Source organism: Anastrepha obliqua, chromosome 1 (assembly GCF_027943255.1).
Source record: "Anastrepha obliqua isolate idAnaObli1 chromosome 1, idAnaObli1_1.0, whole genome shotgun sequence".
NCBI lineage: Eukaryota > Metazoa > Arthropoda > Insecta > Diptera > Tephritidae > Anastrepha > Anastrepha obliqua.
In genome coordinates this window covers 184,436,259-184,455,222 of record NC_072892.1, presented here as the reverse complement: position 1 = coordinate 184,455,222, position 18,964 = coordinate 184,436,259, and the positions used below count along the sequence as shown (strand labels likewise).

Here is an 18,964-nt window from a genome sequence, read left to right as displayed (position 1 = left end):
GTTAAAAAATTTAGAAATTATATATACAATGTACTATAGTTTTGAAAATAACATACATATCTTCTTTCAATAAAAAAATGTACTTTAAAAACAAATACTTTCTCTGCTTCGGAGCCACAAATTGAATTCGACCAGACACTACTCCTTCCGGAGACGAGTGTGTCAACGCTGCTGCTGTTGCTATTGCATGTGCATGTATGTATGTATGCACACACGTATACAAATACATACATTTGTGTGTATGTCTTCCGCCCGACTAATTCTAGTAGTGTTAGCATCATTGTTGTTATGAATATTGTCGATCAAGCGAAAACGTTGAGTAAAAAGGAAGAAATATTCTCAGTTCAGTTCAAAATTAAACGTGCGGCTTGTTGGTTTGGGTACAAGTCAAAAGTTCTTTGTGTGAAAATCGAAAACAGAGATTGATTGATCAAATACATTTTAAAATAAGATGAAAATAAATACATTCGTTTACAAATTCTGAGCATATAATTACGGTACATTTGTTTATATGTTTTTGAATTCAATTCAGTTAAAGAAAAACCCTGAACAAAAACTTTCATTAATCATAATATAATAATAAACGAAAATACCTGTGTGCACCTAGCAAAAGGAAAAGTGACAATCACAAAATGCATAGCACATTGTTAGACGAGGTATGTAACGAAACTCAATCATTGCATTTCATTTTAAAACTTTTTTACAAGTGGAGACTTATTATAGAATATATGTATGTATGTATATTGAATGTGCATAGTTAAGTGCATATGTTATTAGATAGAAATGTCAACCGTTAGTGAAATGAATAATGCCGAATCTTTATATGTGTACATATGTACTCGTATATACATAAATATTGACGTGTCACCACATGGGGCGCAAAGGAAGAAATCTCTGGTAAGTTCAAAATCACAAGGCATCAGGAACGGACAATTTTCTACCGGCAGGATTCTTTTCTTGATACTCTGCACTCATTCAAAGTACACAATTAAAAGTGCACCCTCCTATGGGGCAATAAAAAATCAAAAATGCTCAGAAGAAATGAATTTATATATGTACATACGTAAGCCGTTGTAAGTATACATATAAACAATGTTATAAATATAATCGCATGACAACGTTAAGAGTGCACGGCCCTGTAGAGAAAACCTAGTTGTGCACTAGTAGTATTTTTCCAAATGGGAACTAAGACTCTAGTAACTACACCTTCTTCAACGGCGGCAATTCAATTTTAGAAAGTATTATATGGGCTTTAGAATAGTCAATCGTTTTTCGTTAAATGTTCTGTTAATCCTCCAGATAGCTGCCGCAAAAAGGACTCGAAGTAATGCCGAGTCTCACAGCAGGCATACCTCGCGGAAATGTCTGGTAAAGGCATCCACAAAACTCGAAACTGAAGCTTTCTTAATTTTAGAGATTCCCTCCAGGCCTTGCGATCCACCCGCAGTCAGAAGGATCTCGCGCCTGATAGATACATACAGGTGTACACAAATAAATTTGCATTGTCAAATTTATGTAGTAAAGTACGAGTACATACACATGACGGGAATTTTCTTCTGTACTGCACAAAAAGCTTCAAACACTTGCAAATAAGGGAATTTCGGAAGCATTTGCTAATCAAAAAATTATAAAAGGTTATCAAGAGATTTTTTTCAGAGCACAACTCCTCGTTTTATTCTTCTTTTTTTAACTGTAGGAACTGTACTATTAGTGATATGGAGAAACAAAATCAGAAATATGCAAAATTAATATGCTACTTATATATGTATTTAAATGCATATGCATGTAAATATATATGAAAGCTCTTATTAAATATATGTATGTATATCCACCAACATATTTTTCTTAACGGGGTACATTTTTGTTGACTTTTTACTTTGGACATTTCTGCTCTACTTCGAAAAAGAATCGATTAATATTTGTCATAATTTTAATATAAACATTGATCTCATGAAAATAATAAATGCAGGTGATACATGCATGTTCATACATACATGTATGTTATGGTGGCGAATGTGATTTCATAAATATTCTACAAATTTACCACGGTCCTACGTATTTACATACGCATATTAGCGTCAAAAAATACATGCGATACAAAATTTACTTTACCATGGTTGTTTTGGTTTTTTTTTTTGGTAACAAAAGGTGTTTTCAATAAATGGGTAACAATTTTTTTTTTTTGTTTGAAATTTTTGAGTTTTGAGTTAAATTAATAAATGTGACCGCCAACATCCAGCAATGGAAAGGCATTTCAAGAAGAAGAAAAAGTATTTTTTATTAAAATTAATTTAAATTGTATTGACTTAAATCAATTAAAAATATGTATTTTCATATGTATCGATGTATGTAAAAGTACACATGTTTGTATATTAAGTACGTAATAAAATTAAAGGCTGCGACAATAAATAATGAAGTATAACACTTAAAGATACTATATAACAAATCCAAATAAATAAAACTTTTCAACAGTCATCTTCAGGAAATTTCTGATATCTATTTATGCTCTAAAAAAGTACTTAGTATATTTCTCGTTTAGAACTTTCTCCCCTTCAAGAAGCAACAATGTTTAGATTGTCTTCAATGCTCACAGAAGGGCTGCAATACAAATTTGCTTATTAGATATATTTATCTTTAGGCGTGTCGCACAGCTGCCGTAGACAAGGCAGCCGCCCCATGACATGTACTGTGACGAAAATCAGAGTACATATCTTCTTTGTCATAAAGCTGTAAGGTAATCTATTTTTAAAAAATAAAAATAGTTGTAAATCAGCTTAACACCCACTTCCCGTAGCAATAGTATTTTTGTGAAAGCCTCTTCTAAAGCTTAACGAACTCAGCAATACTTTTGCTTCCCATTTTTACGTACAAGCCGCAGCCCTAGCTTTACAAAGTTTAGTCGCACACTCATTACATACATATAGTACATACGCACATGTATTTAACTGCTTTATAGCAATTTTACATATATACATATTTTTATTATTAAAGTAATGAATTTATTATACCCGCACGTACTTGTGCACGAGGATATTTTAATTTTGCATTAGGAATCGGGTTGGGCATAGAACAGACATATAGTATGTACATACCTACATACACCAAAATGCTCAAAATATATTGCATTTAGTCCAACGAAGTTTGGTATTGAAAATGGGCGAAATTGGTGAACAACCAAGCAAACCTCCCATATAATTTTAATTTAAAAATAATAAAATAAAAACGAAGCAAAATTACTCAAATTTGGCTCAAATAATGAGCCCAAGAGGATGAATAGACGACGTTAATAAAATTCTAAAAAATGGGCAGTGCCACGCCTATCTTTGAATAAATGCGTACATTTCGACAACAATTTAATAAAGTTCCACATGAACGAAACAAATCTCCACTGGGGGCATCATGTAAACGTCGACTATAGTACCGACTAAATAACCCACAAACATAACAATGCTAACGCAATCCCCTCTCCGCCCGTAGGCTCACCTTGTACGTAGCATGTAAAAAGTATATGTACATACATACATATGCAAGTGTTAAAAAGTGAAAATAGGGTATGCGTAATGTATTGCCGTGTGAGGCATCTTCTCTAAATTCTTCGAATAAGTCACTCGTAAACGACTAAATATAAACTTAAGACTAATTTGCTTCTGACGTCTGACAGTTCGTCTATTGATAATCTTAAATTTCTTAAAACGATTACCGAAAGCAACTCACAACAGCAATAGATGAATTTTGTCCATTCTAAATATACAAGACTGCGCTTTCCTGTGGGTCGTGACATCATTATGGAAAATAAACAAGCGAGTAGAAGAGTGAAAAGCAAGCAAAAACATGGGGAAACTGTGAAACAAAAGAACTTTTTACCTCCTCTTTGTTTTCAATTGTAACAGTGACAGTAAAACTTAAATTAATTAATTATTTAATGGTTTAGTACTTAATACTAAAAAGGAAAATTATAAGTGCCTGCAATATAATAAAGCGTAAGTGGAAGAAGAAATTGGCGCCGATTTTTTATAACACAGCCGAAAATCGCTTACTTAAGGGGTTAGGTGGGTTTGAAAATTTCAAAAAATCGAATTTTGTTTTTTTGTCTCATTAAATAGTACAGTATGTTTAAAATACTCTCCTAAAATTTTAAGTCAATCCGAGTAAAATTCTAAGAGATAGACCCTTCAGAAGTTCCGCCCATTAGGCCACGTCAGTTGAGCGCTTCGCTCGTATACGTGTTTATCTCAAAACTCCATTTTTTAAGTCGGTGGACACGATATCTCGAAAAGTTATGAAGCGATTTAGTTCAAATTTTGTACAAATCTTTGAAATAACATTATCTAGTTATTGAACGAAGGATTTTTTTTTGTTATTATTATTATTATTGACATGTTCAGGTATTACAATACATATAGGTATATGTACTAAGAACTTAGTCTATCTACAAAAGATTTCCACATATTCCGATTGCTGGCTAGGAATTTTAATTCATTGAATGACTTTTTGGATTCCTGGTTAACGCATCTACGCCAAGTCATTTTGGGACGCCCTCTGTTTCTAGTGCCTTGCGGGTTCCATTGTAAGGCTGAGTAGACTACTTCCTCGGGTTGTTTTCGGAGGGTGTGCCCGATCCATTTGTACTTTCTGTGCATTATTTCCTTTTCAATAGGTTTTTGGTTCGTCAGTTGCCACAGGCGAGGGTTAGATATAGTACGTGGCCACCAGGTACCGATAATGCGTCGCAAGCATCTGTTTACGAATGCCTGTAGTTTTCTCGTTGAGTCTTGTTTCATGTGCCACGTTTCGCTACCATACAGTAACACAGATTTTACGCAAGCATTAAATATACCGATTTTAGTGTCTCTTTTAAGCGCTTTGTTAGACCACACTCGTGACATCCCCGCAAACGTGTTCGTCGCTATGGATATCCTACGCTGAATGTCAGCCGTTGTTTTTGTTAATTACAACAATTTTTTTTTAGCTAATGTATGTCGAAAATTTCACTAAAAAATTTCATAAATCTCATAAATTCAAATTTTGATTTTTTTTTCCTTCGTACAACAACGAGATTTATCCATGTACTAACGAAATCCGTTTGGTTTTCTGATTTTAGATGAACCAATAATGAGCTATGCTGTCCACGGCAAGAGCATTTTTTTTTGAGACGTCAAGGAAGATGAGGTACCAACGGCTGAGTTTTCGAAATTTTTAAATAAAAATTTCACAAAATACTGTTTATATAATATATGTATCTTAGATACAGTGAATTGCTTAAATAAAATATAATATATGATTTTATATACTAAAAAAAATAGTCAAAATCTTCTTTTTTTCAACCTCTGAAACCCACCTAACCCCTTAAACACGGGCTCGATCCAAAAATTATAATTATGTATGTATATGTGTGCATATAGTTTCGGTGCAAATATTACTAGTCTGCGGAAATTGCGAAAATTTTGTTAATCAGTGGTTATCAATATAATGTGTCAAAACAACTATTAAACCCTTTCGTATCTGAGTGATTTAGAAGAGATCAGCCTGACTTATTCCATAATTGTTTGCTTTCGCTTCTAATAAAATGTATCGAATTGAAGTGTGTGTGAAGGGAATAAATGGTATGGTAACAAAATTGGTATTGGTAACTTCTGCATTCATTGTGTAATAAAAGCCGTAAAAGAATGGGTGCTTCCACTTGGACATGAGACATGAAATTTAGATTTAAAAAACAAAATATTGTGTCAATATAATGCTGATTGTAATACTTACCTACGTCGCTACTTGCACGTAATTGACGGGCGCTAATGTTGAGTTCGACGAAACATCGTAACGGCCCCACATTCCGGCCATCAACAAATCGAAATCATCAAAAGCCATTGGCCCTGACGGATAAAACGCGCTTATGCTGAAGCATCTGGGACCTCTGGGAGTAAGATTCCTCACAAGGATCTTCAATCTGTCCCTGGCCACTCTCATCATCCCTGATAAGTGGAAAGCAGGGAGAGTGGTCTCACTACTGAAACCTGGGAAACCCGCCAACCAAGGGGAATCTTATCGTCCGATAACTCTCCTTTCCCCAGTAGTGAAGACACTTGAAGCCCTCCTACTCCCACTCTTTACGAAACACCTGGCCCCAGCCCCACATTCCGACGAGTGCATAGCACCACCACTGCACTCACCGCCATAAACTCCTAGGTAAACCGCGGGCTTAACCAAAACCGCCCCTGCGAGAGGACTGCCCTAGTAGCGTTGGACCTGAAGAAGGCTTTCGATACAGTCAGCCATTCCACGCTACTAGATGATATTTATCAGTCGACACTCCCGCCAGGGCTGAAGAGGTGGACCGCAAACTACCTGAGCGGTCGACACTCGTCAGTGATTTTCCGAGATCAAACATCAAAGCAGAGGAAGATTAAGCAAGGTGTACCGCAGGGTGGTGTCCTTTCACTCTTGCTGTTCAGCTTCTTCATCTTGAAACTCCCCCAACCACCAGCGGGAGTTTCCCTGATCTCATACGCTGACGACTGCACGATAATGGCGTCGGGCAATGACATTGATGTCCTGTGTTCCAAAGTGAACAACTACCTCACCGACCTTTCTCCATTTTTCACTGCGAGGAATCTCCAACTTTCCCCCACCAAGTCCACGGCGACCCTCTTTACCACCTGGACAAAGGAGGTCAAGCTATCCCTTAAGGTAAAAGTCGACGACACACCAATTCCGACGGTTAATAACCCAAAATTTTGGGTGTAACCTTTGACACCTTGCTCTCCTTCTCTGCGCACACAACCGCAATTGCCACTACTAAAGTCCAAAATCCAAACAAGCTCCTCAATTCACTTGGCCGGCAGCACTTGGGGCAAAGACAAAGAACTGTTGCTTTCGACATTTAAGGCAATTGGTGCCCACGGTTCTGAACTATGCTGCGCCTGTCTGGTCGCCTGGAACTAGTGATACGCAGTGGATAAAGCTACAGACATGTCGAAATACCGCCATTCGGACAGCGACCGGGTGCCTCCTGATGTCTTCCATACAACACCTACATAACGAGGCACAAATGCTCCCAGTAGTGGAGCACAACAAACTGTTCAGCAAGCAGTTCCTGCTTGGATGTTACCGCAGGTTTCACCCCTGCAGACACCTGCTTCAGCCTGAGCCGCCTCCCAGGCACGTCAGGAGACACCTCTTAGACTACGCTGACGAAATCCAGGACAAAACTGACCGCAACCTACTGGACCGGACAGTATTTAGACAGTCAACAAACGACATCCACCGGGAGACCGTCACCACCTTCATGAACTCCCGTCCTGTGAATGCCGTAATCAGAGTCCAACCACCACCTATTGCAGACGAAGAGCTCCAGCTTCCCCGTGAGACTCGTGTAACACTGGCACAATTACGTTCTGGATACTGTAGCAGGTTAAACTCCTACATATCCAGAATCGACCCCGACATACCAAACACATGTCCGGCATGTGAAGGTACCCCGCACGACACTAACCACCTCTTCACATGCCCCCTAAAACCGACTCATCTAACACCCCTCTCCCTCTGGACCCAACCTGTCGAAACAGCATGTTTCCTGGTCCTACCCCTAGATGACCTAGACGAAGATGACCGGTGATATATGTACCTACACTGACAGGGCTACAAATGCTGTTAAAACAACAACAACAACAGTGCTCCAGGGTTTGTCTTGTACCCGGCTCATGAAATTTACTGCAAGCATGGTTAAGAGTTAGATTTATCTTGTAAGCATGCGCTGCAACATTAATTATTTACGCTAAGACTGCTGTCAGACGTTGCGGGAAGATGATGTCGTGCCGATTTTCCTTATTGGATTCACGCTCAACAATAAACCACTGAGACTAAAAACAGTATTCTTTGAATACAATAATGTATGCTACCTTTAGGTTTTTCAACCATGTTAATGTTTTCTTGCGACTGGCAACCTGCAATAAATAATAAAATAAATAATTGGCGCGTACACTTCTGTTAGGTGTTTGGCCGAGCTCCTCCTCCTATTTGTGGTGTGCGTCTTGATGTTGTTCCACAAATGGAGGGACCTACAGTTTCAAGCCGACTCCGAACGGCAGATATTTGCAATAACAGCAACCAATTAAATCCCAACTTTTGAACTATAGGGTGTTGGAATTTATCTTTCGATAAATAAGTAGAGCTTGCGAGCTTTTATCCGTAGCAAGTAAAATTATCTGCAAGTTCGTTCAAAGCATCAAAGTATTAGATGGATTGTAATGCAAGTTTACCCCTGATTTGTCTTTATTTTAGGCATCGAACATAGAAAAAGAACTGCTTTATTTGACTTTGGGGCGTAAGATACCAAAGTCATATTTTTGGTAAAACCAATCATATTTGTTTCATCTTACCTTTTCCTGTTTGGTAAGAATGAAGAGAGAAGATAGTATTTATTTTTCTTCATAGTACCTGTTGGAATGATTGTTTTAACCAGTAATCAAACAGTAGATCAAACCTAGTCAAATAATTTTCGCATTTAATATTTCAGCCCGCATTTTCAATATGAATCCACTTTGGACCTTTTTCAGTACATACCACAAATCTTTAAGAATTTTTTTCACTTGTGAGGATTACGTTCCCATAACCCATAGCTTATTATTAACTTTTCCCATAACCGGACATATTTTTCAATATCTTAGGTAAAAAGAGAGAGTACACGATTCCGAACATTTTGCGGTATCTATAAGTACCTATGTAAAGGGTTTTCCAATAAGATGTGTTATGTTGATATTCAAAGGAAAATGCTATTTTTTAATATGATTTATCGGATGTTTATTTCATTATAAAGAGGAAGGTATGCCGTTAATAGTGGAAAATAACATCAGGTAAATGACATTCACCTTTTCATTTTCCATAATCGAATTGCAAAGTGGCTGCCCTATGTCCTCGATAGCCTCACAAATTCCATATTTGAGGTCTTGAATCGCACCTGGGCTGTTGGTGTAGATGTTCACTTTACGTGGTCCTAAAGAAATAAGTCACAAAGTGGTAAATCACAAGATCTCGGTGACCAATTGTGATCAACTCTTCGAGAGATAACACGGTCCGGAAACTTTTCCCGTAACAGATCAACGGTTTCGTTGTGTGGCACGTAGCGCGGACTTGTTGAAAATAAACGTTGTCCAGATCAATACCATCCAATTCCGGCCATAAAAAATCGTTAATCATCTCCCGACAGCGCAGTCCAATTCAAAATAACACCTGTTATTGGAAAACGCTTTATATGTCTATCTCCACCGCGATTCCTATATCCTGTTACTTCCATACTTGTACAACCATTGTGTGAACGGAAATGGCCACAAGCTCATATTTTATGAGGTAAAAAATTAATACCGATATCTATTAACGATATCTTATTACTCATTTCTCGCTTGGGGAGGCGTGGTAAATTGAAAATTTTGAACTTTTGGTTTTTTGGACTATGGCACTATTGAATTAAATGAGCGACGTGTTATTGGAAGCTAAATACATATATGTTTGTAGGTATATTCAACTTATTTACTCGTGTTAGCCAATAAATAACGACAAGCCTCGTAATTCGATAAGGTTCATTGTTACATAATAATAGTGAATTTTGTTTATAGTTCTTTTTTATAGATTTCGGTCATAAGTACAAACTCGTAATCGCAACGCATACATATAGCATAATACACACATACACATACATATGTACTACGACCTATCAGGAAAATAGTCTGTTTCTGTAAACTATCAATACCAGTCTACATTAAATGGGACTTTCACCAGCATTAAAAATATTGACATAACATTTATTAACATAAAAAACATTATTATAAATTTATGTATTAACCTATTATTATTTTTATTTTTTAATTTTTAGTGTATTTTTCAGAAATATTTATAATAACCATCACATTTCATATTAAATCACAAAATCAACTTTGATTACTTATTTCAGTCACGCAAAGCAATCTGAAGCGCACCAGCTCAATTCCCTGCAGGGCTTGAGTTAACATATATGTTTATTGATTTTAAAGCCAATAGATTGTCAAGTTGTCTAGACGTTTGCTTGTTCGCCTAAGGGCAAACATCCGTCAATTACATGATTGTAGTATTAACACAGACGGCCCAATAAAACTGAAGTGTATCATAATGTCTAAGTATTTTATGCGCTTCGTTAGAGTAAAATAATATTTCAACGTCAAATCACCTTTAATAAATTGCAGTAGGAGCTCAGCCTTAACCTTTCAATGCAAAATAGTTAATTTGATCTAAACAATTTCTTTTTATTGTAATTATTATTTTTTAATAATTTATTTAAGCACTTAGCCGATCATTCTAGTGTACACCATGGTAGCCTACTCGAGAGTGAGACTTTTAGGGAAACTTTCGGATCTACCCAACAAGACCCTACCTCCTACCGCTGTGCTTTTACTTCGCATGCGGCATTGGGATAACATTTCTTCCAATTTGGATACGCCCTATATAAGCATTTGGAGCCTTTCTTCATGCTGTTCGGTATATATAGGTGAAATAAGGCTTTTAAAAAAGCGCGCAACAGCTTCCCAGCTTTCTGAGTTAGAGATCATTGTCCCGATGATGTTGCTCGGAGTATGTGGTGCACATCGTCGTCCATATTTCCACTGTACAGGCAGAACGGAGATTGTACGAAGATATTTACGGAAGTATCCGATGCAATACGCAGTGCCACTCTGTGCTCTGGGCTGCCGCCCCAGTAAACTAGCCCTATCTAGTGAATAGTCTATCACTTCACCTCTTACGACACAGGAACAACTCTTCGCAGCAATTTTGCTCCAAATACTTCTCCTCCTATTGCTGTGTATGCCATAAACGGCTCCACCCGAACTCGACCTCGGTTAGGTGTAACAAGTGCAACGGGTGGAGCCACCTTAAGATCTGTTCAGACCTTAAGTCTCATAGGGAGTGGTCCACACTGCATGTGGCCACGTGTTGCTCCCGCCTGCAGGCGTCTGATGCCTCAACGGCTACTGCCCGCCCTAATAGGTCGGCACTTCCAACCGCCACCACAACCCATTCCTCCACGGAAAGGAGCCTATCGGAGCAACACAACTCTCCCAACACACCCCATCCTCTTCCCTTCAGCTGCAACCCCAGTGCGGGGACAAAGCAGTAGCTCTTGGCCCCCGCACAGTCTGTTCCGTGTGTCAGACCATATCACCTCGGAACCTAGCATCAGTCAAATGCAATTTTTGCAATGGCTGGTGTCAGTTTCGGAGATGTTCCGGCCTGCACACCACCCATGAGTGGTCAACTGACTACGTTGCTCCCTGCTGCAGAGCTCTGCACCCCGTGGCGCGTCCGCCCACCATCATCAGGCCGCAACAACAACAGCGGAATGCACAATAGGCCCAACGTAGACAACCACATGCGTCCCTCACTCCCCGTTTTACAACAGCCTTATCTAGAAGCTTTAAGCTTCTATAATACAACTGCAACGGATTCTCGAGTAAGGTCGACGAGATAGTTGACTTTATGAGTTGACACAGTATCCCAATAGCTGCGGTCCAAGAAACCAAGCTGCACGCTAGGTGCTCTCTGATCACCAGGGATGGCTATAACGTGCACAGACACGATCGCGAGCGAGACAATGGTGGTGGCCTAGCGTTAATAGTCCACCACACAGTGCAGTATCGTCTCGTATCCGGTCAGGCGATGTCGAGCTCGAAATATTTAATATTTACATACCCAGTGTCACCTGCAGCCCGGCAGGACATCACCCTGACATACATAGGTGCGCTTATCTGAAATCCGATTGGTTGCAGGTGACCTTAATGCGCGTCACAATTGGGCCGGCTTCCCATCCCCACTGATGTGCGCGCAGGTGAACGCGCATTCCGCAAGGTGCTCACAGCTGCTGCGGCTCGCTTCATCCCCGCTGGAAGACTCAAGGTCATTCGTCCCAATTTCCCAACCGAAGCAACCAGTTTAGCAAACGAGCATGACCAACTACGCCAGGTCTATCCCGGGGAGCCCCACATAAGGGATCTCAATTTGGAGATCCGGCAACTGGTAGATCAACATAAGCGGACCAAATGGGTTGAGCACCTGTAGACCTGCAAATTCACCGCTGGTGTGAGTAAGCTCTGGTCCACCGTTAGATCCCTGTCAAACCCGACGAAGCACAACGACAAGGTGGCAATCACCTTCAATGGTTGTACTTCGTCGGACCCGAAGAGATGTGCGAGCTTTTTTAGCCGACTTTTTACACTGCATCCTCCGGCTGACAGAACCAAGTTTCGTGACACCACTTTCTCCAGCGATTAGGTTCAGGGGGCTATCAAACATATGAAATATTTTAAAGCCATTGACCCTGACGGACTGAACACGCTGATGCTGAAGCACCTGGGACCATTGGGAGTAGGATTTCTCACAAGGGTATTCAATCTGTCCTTGGCCACTCTCATTATCCCTGTCAAGTAGAAAGCAGGGAGAGTGGTCCCACTACTGAAACCTGAAGAGATGGTCCGCCAACTATCTGTGGGGTCGTCACTCGTCAGTGATTTTTCGTGACCAGACATCTAAACAGAGGAAGATCAAGCAAGGTGTTCCGCAGGGTGGTGTCCTTTCACTCTTGCTGTTCAACTTCTACATCTCGAAACTCTCCCAGCCAGTGTATAGACAGACACTAAACGACATCCACTGGGAGACTGTTACCACCTTCATAAGCTCCCGTCCAGAGAATGCCGTAATCGGAGTTCAACCACCACCCATAGCAGATGAAGAGCTCCGGGGAAGCTGGACCCGCGGAACACTGGCACAATTACGTTCTGGATATTATACCAGGTTCAACTCCTACTTATTCAGAATTGACCCCGACATACCAAACATATGTTCGGCATGTGAAGTCACCTCGCACGACACTAACCACCTTTTCACATGCCCTTTAAAACCTACTCAAATATCACCCCTCCCCTCTGGACCCAACCTGTTGGAACAGCATGTTTCCTGGGCCTACCTTTAGATGAGGCAGACGAAGACGACCGGTAATATACTCTACACCGACGGGGCTTCTATTACTGCTACAACAACAATAACATTGTTCATTGCACCAGCTCGTAAACATATCGAACATGCGCATGCGAACACTAGCCCTTGAACGATTTATGTTGTTTTTTATTTATATGGTATTTTCTTAACCTATACAAACTGGATGTCCGTAATAGTGAAATTAGTCATTCCGTCAGTTTCGCCTTAGGAGAATCAAACTATTGTTATGGAAAAATAGTCAATAGTTTAGTATGTACTTATAGGCAAACTCGAGAAGAATAATAATGGCAACTATATTTTCGTCATCCAGGTTCTCTGCTGGGTATAACGATGACATTACACAAATTTGTATTTACTTATTCTGTTCAAATCAAATACATGTTGTTATTTTAATATAATAAAAAACACACTTTGTTTTCTAGTGTATTCGCAATACAAACGATATAGTCTAAGATCCGGCTGCAGATTTGGTGTAGTCATCGAGTACATGCTGAAATCCACATTTTTACCCACATTTATGATTAGGAGAATACAAATTCACCAAGTTGCCAGTAGAAATGTGGCCGCAAGTATTTTTAATTAATTTATTGTTAATTGATTTTGCGGGAAAAATTTCACTAACCAAGTTTTGAGATAAAATATCGTTCGGTTTACTGCAATAGGTGTAAAGACTTAAAAAAACCGTAGTTGCCGTTGCGCGCTTGGCCGCACCTCTCCGCAGCCAGGTATAAACAGGTATGATTTCGATATATTTATACATCCATAACGTATATTGATCTGTTATAGATCAAAATATAGCTAATTTTTTTCTCATTATTATGATATATGGCAACCTAATTAAATCTGGCCGCAAGTTAGGGTTGCCAGCAGTTAAAGATAGGAAAAATTGAAGGTTGAGTGAGAGGAAGCTAGCGCGTAACATCACTAGTCTAACAAGAATAGCGACATTTTAAGTCTAATGCGCATGCGTCAGATGTTGGTGTTCTCAACTAAGCAGCCTGCGACATTTTTATCCTAACCTACAAACCACGTTGTTTTGGAGTTCGTAATATATAACGTCTGATATATTTCCTGTTTATTCCCTTTGTGTGTCTAAAACTATCAAATAAATTAATCTAAATTAAATTTGATAAAGATGAAGTCGTGTATTCTGTGCAAAGAAAAAGGCAATGTACTGGATTTTGAAGATGCCTCATTCAAAAAGTGCTTACAAATGTTATTGTTTCGTCATAAGAAAAACTATAAGTATCACGACACTTTATTAACAATTGAATCTACCAAGGATTTTGGATATCATACAGAGTGCCTTAAAAAAATTACAGTTTTAAAACAAAAATATAAAGAAGAATTTGAAAATTTTTGCAAAACACTTACAGTAAGTAAAATTTCAATTTAATACAAAAAAATACAGGTTATAGTTATAATATAAATGTATGTTGTATTATCAATTTTACGCAAATACAAAAAAAAATTCAAGAAGTACGCTTTTTCTTAAAAATTGCCTTTAACGCATATATTTATTTTGCAGCCAGAATCAAGGGCTACATTGAGCGATCAACCGGCTGCACTTCCAGTAGACGAACAGCGAACTATGACTGCTTCAAACGGGCAACCTAGTACATCTGCGCAGGACGATGACCGTTCTCAACTTTCTCAAAATTCATCATCTGCTGCTACAATATCCCAACAAGCTATCCCATCAACATCAAAATCATGCTTAGGCAGATCACCTGTGGACTTGACTTTGGAGCAGACAATAAACGCTAATGCTGGTAATACTTTGACTGGTGTAAGCCATTTTACTAATTCAATCGCTGCGCGAGAAAGATGGGCTCTCAGTCATAGTGTCAGAACAAAAATTATGTCATTTGTAAAAGCAGAAATCGGATTGTCTCAAGCAGATGATACTTGATATACATTACAGAAAAATCGAATTGAGAAAGACTCCAAAACTCTAGACAGTATCGTAGAAACGATTAAAAAGACAATGAATCCCTTTTCTGAAAATGTTGATAAAGATAGTTTATTCAATTTGTCAACTGGTAAAGCGGCATCTTCTAACGTTACCGATTATTTGCTTAACGTTAAGTCTTTAGGTGAAAAACAAAAATTAAAATTTTTCTCGGAATGCTTCGAAGATTCAACAAGATTCGTGAGACCAATTCATCGCAATAACATGTATAACTTTGCTTCAGATTGTGTTAAAAAAACTATAAGGAATACTATCGGAGGCAAAAAAACATTGATCAAAATGGAACGAGATAGTTTTGGACGTTTGTTAGCAATTGCTATAAATCAAAAAGTTAACATTGGATATTGTTTGTCATTCCCTCTTGCACCTGTACCTCCTGCATTATTTCATTGCTCAGGCGACATGATGAAGACGGACAAGTCAACTTTAGGTAAACAAGTGACGGCAAAGATTGCACCAGGTAATCCCGGACAAGTCGACGTAGAAATCATCGATGGTTTCTATTATTTATGGTTTCTATTACTTATATCAATATTCATCAAACTTTGCTCTAGAAATGCTGCGGAAGTACATATTATATTTGATAGATATTTGACGCCTTCTATTAAAGATTGCGAGCGACAGAATCGAGAAGGAGTTGATATTCCATACACAATTAATGGCCCTTTGCAAACAAGACCCAATGATTTTTTAAAAAGCCTGAAGAATTTCCGTTTCAAAGAAGCATTGGTAAAATTCTTAGCAAATCATTGGATCGATGATACTTTTGCAACAGTATTAGGAAATAAAAAAATTTGTATTACTGTTGGCGAGCAATGTTTCTCATATTGTTCTGCTGCAAATCGCGTAATGCAAACTGAAGAAACGGAATTAGCATGTCAACACGAAGAAGCTGATACAAGAATTGTTTTCCACATGAGCAAATTACCTGAAAATTCAAAAATTTTGGTGAAAGCAGCAGACACTGACGTTTTAATAATTCTATTAGGTAATATGCATAAATTTTCAAATTTGCAAATTTGGCTGGCAAATAGCACATCAAAAAAAGTATTAATAAGGACGAAGTTTACATAAATTGTACGGACTTGTCAATAAAATTAGGCGCTACTTTATGTCTTGCTCTTCCTGCTTTTCACGCGTATACGGGTTGCGACTATACGGCTGCATTCTTTAACAAAGGGAAAATTCGGCCCTTTAAAATATTTATGAAGCAACCACATATTCAAGAAGTTTTCGCGTCTTTGACGAATCCTAATGACATCTTTGAAGAAGCAAAAATTGATACAGTTCAAGAGTTTACGTGCCTTATGTATGGACTTCCAAAGTGCCAAAGTGTGAATGCCGCAAGATTTTTATTATTTAACAAAATGTACGCTTCAAAACAAAATAATGAAAAATTTATGAAAAGAATTAAAGGTTTCGACTCAACTCATATTCCACCATGCTGGAAATCCTTGAAACAAAAATTATTGCGGACGATCTTTGTTAATTCGATGTGGCTAAATGCTACTGAGCCAAATTGTATCAAGTTCAGCGCGGAAAATAATGGTTGGCTGGTATCAAATGGTTTCTTAAAACCTACATGGTTCTTGGGAGACTCAACTCCAACGCAAGTGGAGAGTGTGCTGTGTGATTCTGCAAACAAATCCTCCAATAATGACGGCAATTCTGATATTTGCAGCGATGAAAGTGATAGCAGCGATGATAGTATAAATGAAAGCTCCGATGATTCAGATTTTTAAAAATAAGTCACGGAATTACAAGATATATTTTTTTAATTTTTCATATACTAGAATGTTTAATCTATATGTACCAAATAATTGATTTCTTGAATAAAATCCAAAATTATTTCATACAGTACTTGCACAATAGAATTTTTAACTTCCCGTTAAAAAAATTAAAAATGTGGATGTGTGGATGTGTGTGTGGGTCAACCTCTTTTCTAATTTTTTTTTTTTACATAGTAACCTTGGCTTTACTTTTGATCAATATTAATTTTTTGTTGTATTTATAAAATTTGTAGTTTTGAAAGAATGATTATTCTTTTGGAGTACCTATTTCTTTGGTCGATCTTGCTATTGTTTGAACTGGTGATTGAGAACACCAGCATCTGACGAATGCGCAATAGACTTAAAATGTCGCTATTCTTGTTAGACTAGTGATGTTACGCGCTAGCTTCCTCTCACTCAACCTTCAATTTTTCCCATCTTTAACTGCTGGCAACCCTAACTTGCGGCCAGATTTAATTAGGTTGCCATATATCATAATAATGAGAAAAAAATTAGCTATATTTTGATCTATAACAGATTAATATACGTTATGGATGTATAAATATATCGAAATCATACCTGTTTATACCTGGCTGCGGAGAGGTGCGGCCAAGCGCGCAACGGCAACTACGGTTTTTTTAAGTCTTTACACCTATTGCAGTAAACCGAACGATATTTTATCTCAAAACTTGGTTAGTGAAATTTTTCCCGCAAAATCAATTAACAAAAAATTAATTAAAAATACTTGCGGCCACATTTCTACTGGCAACTTGGTGAATTTGTATTCTCCTAATCATAAATGTGGGTAAAAATGTGGATTTCAGCATGTACTCGATGACTACACCAAATCTGCAGCCGGATCCCGTACTAATAGATTTTTTAAATTTTAAGATATACGGCTTGGTTTGTACTTTATAAATTAACAAAAATAGTAATTTTATTCCACCCAGTGAAAGTTAAAATAAAGAAATTCTTTTTATTCCTCAGCTAAACCAAAATGGCTACATTGTTATTGAAGATTTCCTCACACCAGCCGAGGTCGAAGAACTTCACTCGGCTGGTCGTGCGCTTTGTATGGATGCCCCACAAGTGAACCGAAAAATTTTCAGCACAGTCAATCAAAAGGATGCGCACAGCAAAGAAACGTACTTTCTTGATTCTGGCGATAAAGTACGTTTCTTCTTCGAAGAGGGCGCCATAGGAGAAAATGGCGAATTAGTTGTCGATCCCATGATTGCTCTTAACAAAGTAGGGCATTCCCTACACGTTGATCATCCTGTCTTTAACAAAGTAACCTTTAATAACCGCGTTAAGGAGATTTGTTGGCAATTGAACTTTAATAAACCGGCTGTATGCCAGAGCATGTATATCTACAAGAATCCAGGTATAGGCGGCGAGGTTATATCTCATCAGGATTCTTGGTTTTTGCACACGGAACCTAATTCGGTGATCGGGTTTTGGTTTGCGCTCGAAGATTGTACGCTACAAAATGGCTGCTTGCAAGCGATTAAGGGTTCACACAAAAGCGGAGTTCACCGCCGTTATATGCGTAATCCGGATAAGAACGCCAACGAGCTACTCGTTTACGATCGTCCAGCGCCGATATACCCTCAATCAAGTTATACACCATTAGCCGTTGGCAAAGGTACACGTAAAGCATATATGTTGTTTTCTATTTAAATTTATTTTGTTTTTTCTCAGGCACCTGCATCATTATTCACGGCAATGTGGTACATAAAAGTGAACCAAATCGGTCTCAGAAAAGCCGACACGCTTACACTTTCCATGTTATTGAGACTGAGAACAAAGTGAAATATTCGGAGGATAACTGGCTTCAACCGTCTAAAGAGAAACCTTTCCCCATTTTGTTTGAACGGAAAAATTAAATAATGAGATCACGAACAACAACCACTACATTATATTAAATACGAAAATGCTATCGAAAAAACGTAATTTAATTTTATGTATAATTCTGTACATATGCTTATACATATACTTATAAATATCTAATATATTTTAAATATTTTGTTACACGGGCGTTTTAGTTAAAAACTATGGAAGATTAAGTTTTACGACAATCAAAAATTATTTTTTTGTTGTTGGTTCACCTACCATGCGGTCACGGCACAAGTTTGTATCCGACCAAAGTTACTCCAAACATATCCCAAATACGTACGGGCAATTTTATGCTGCTACAACAACAAAATCCCCC

At 38.2% G+C, this 18,964-nt stretch overlaps 1 protein-coding gene across 1 annotated transcript; it reads left to right on the top strand.

Moving 5' to 3' along the window:
• The first annotated feature begins 343 nt into the window (after positions 1-343).
• LOC129243948 (phytanoyl-CoA dioxygenase domain-containing protein 1 homolog) lies at positions 344-18,783 on the top strand. The gene is made up of 3 exons (XM_054881439.1): positions 344-656; positions 17,740-18,397; positions 18,454-18,783. Exons 1-3 carry the CDS (start codon positions 633-635, stop codon positions 18,636-18,638), a joined length of 867 nt encoding a protein of 288 aa, XP_054737414.1. The 5' UTR covers positions 344-632; the 3' UTR covers positions 18,639-18,783.
• The last annotated feature ends 181 nt before the right edge of the window (positions 18,784-18,964 follow it).

Coding starts and splice junctions, on each gene's coding strand:
- LOC129243948 (XM_054881439.1), top strand. CDS start 633: ATGCATAGCACATTGTTAGACGAG. Junction 657..17,739: donor ATAGCACATTGTTAGACGAG/GTATGTAACGAA, acceptor TTTATTCCTCAG/CTAAACCAAAATGGCTACAT. Junction 18,398..18,453: donor ACCATTAGCCGTTGGCAAAG/GTACACGTAAAG, acceptor GTTTTTTCTCAG/GCACCTGCATCATTATTCAC.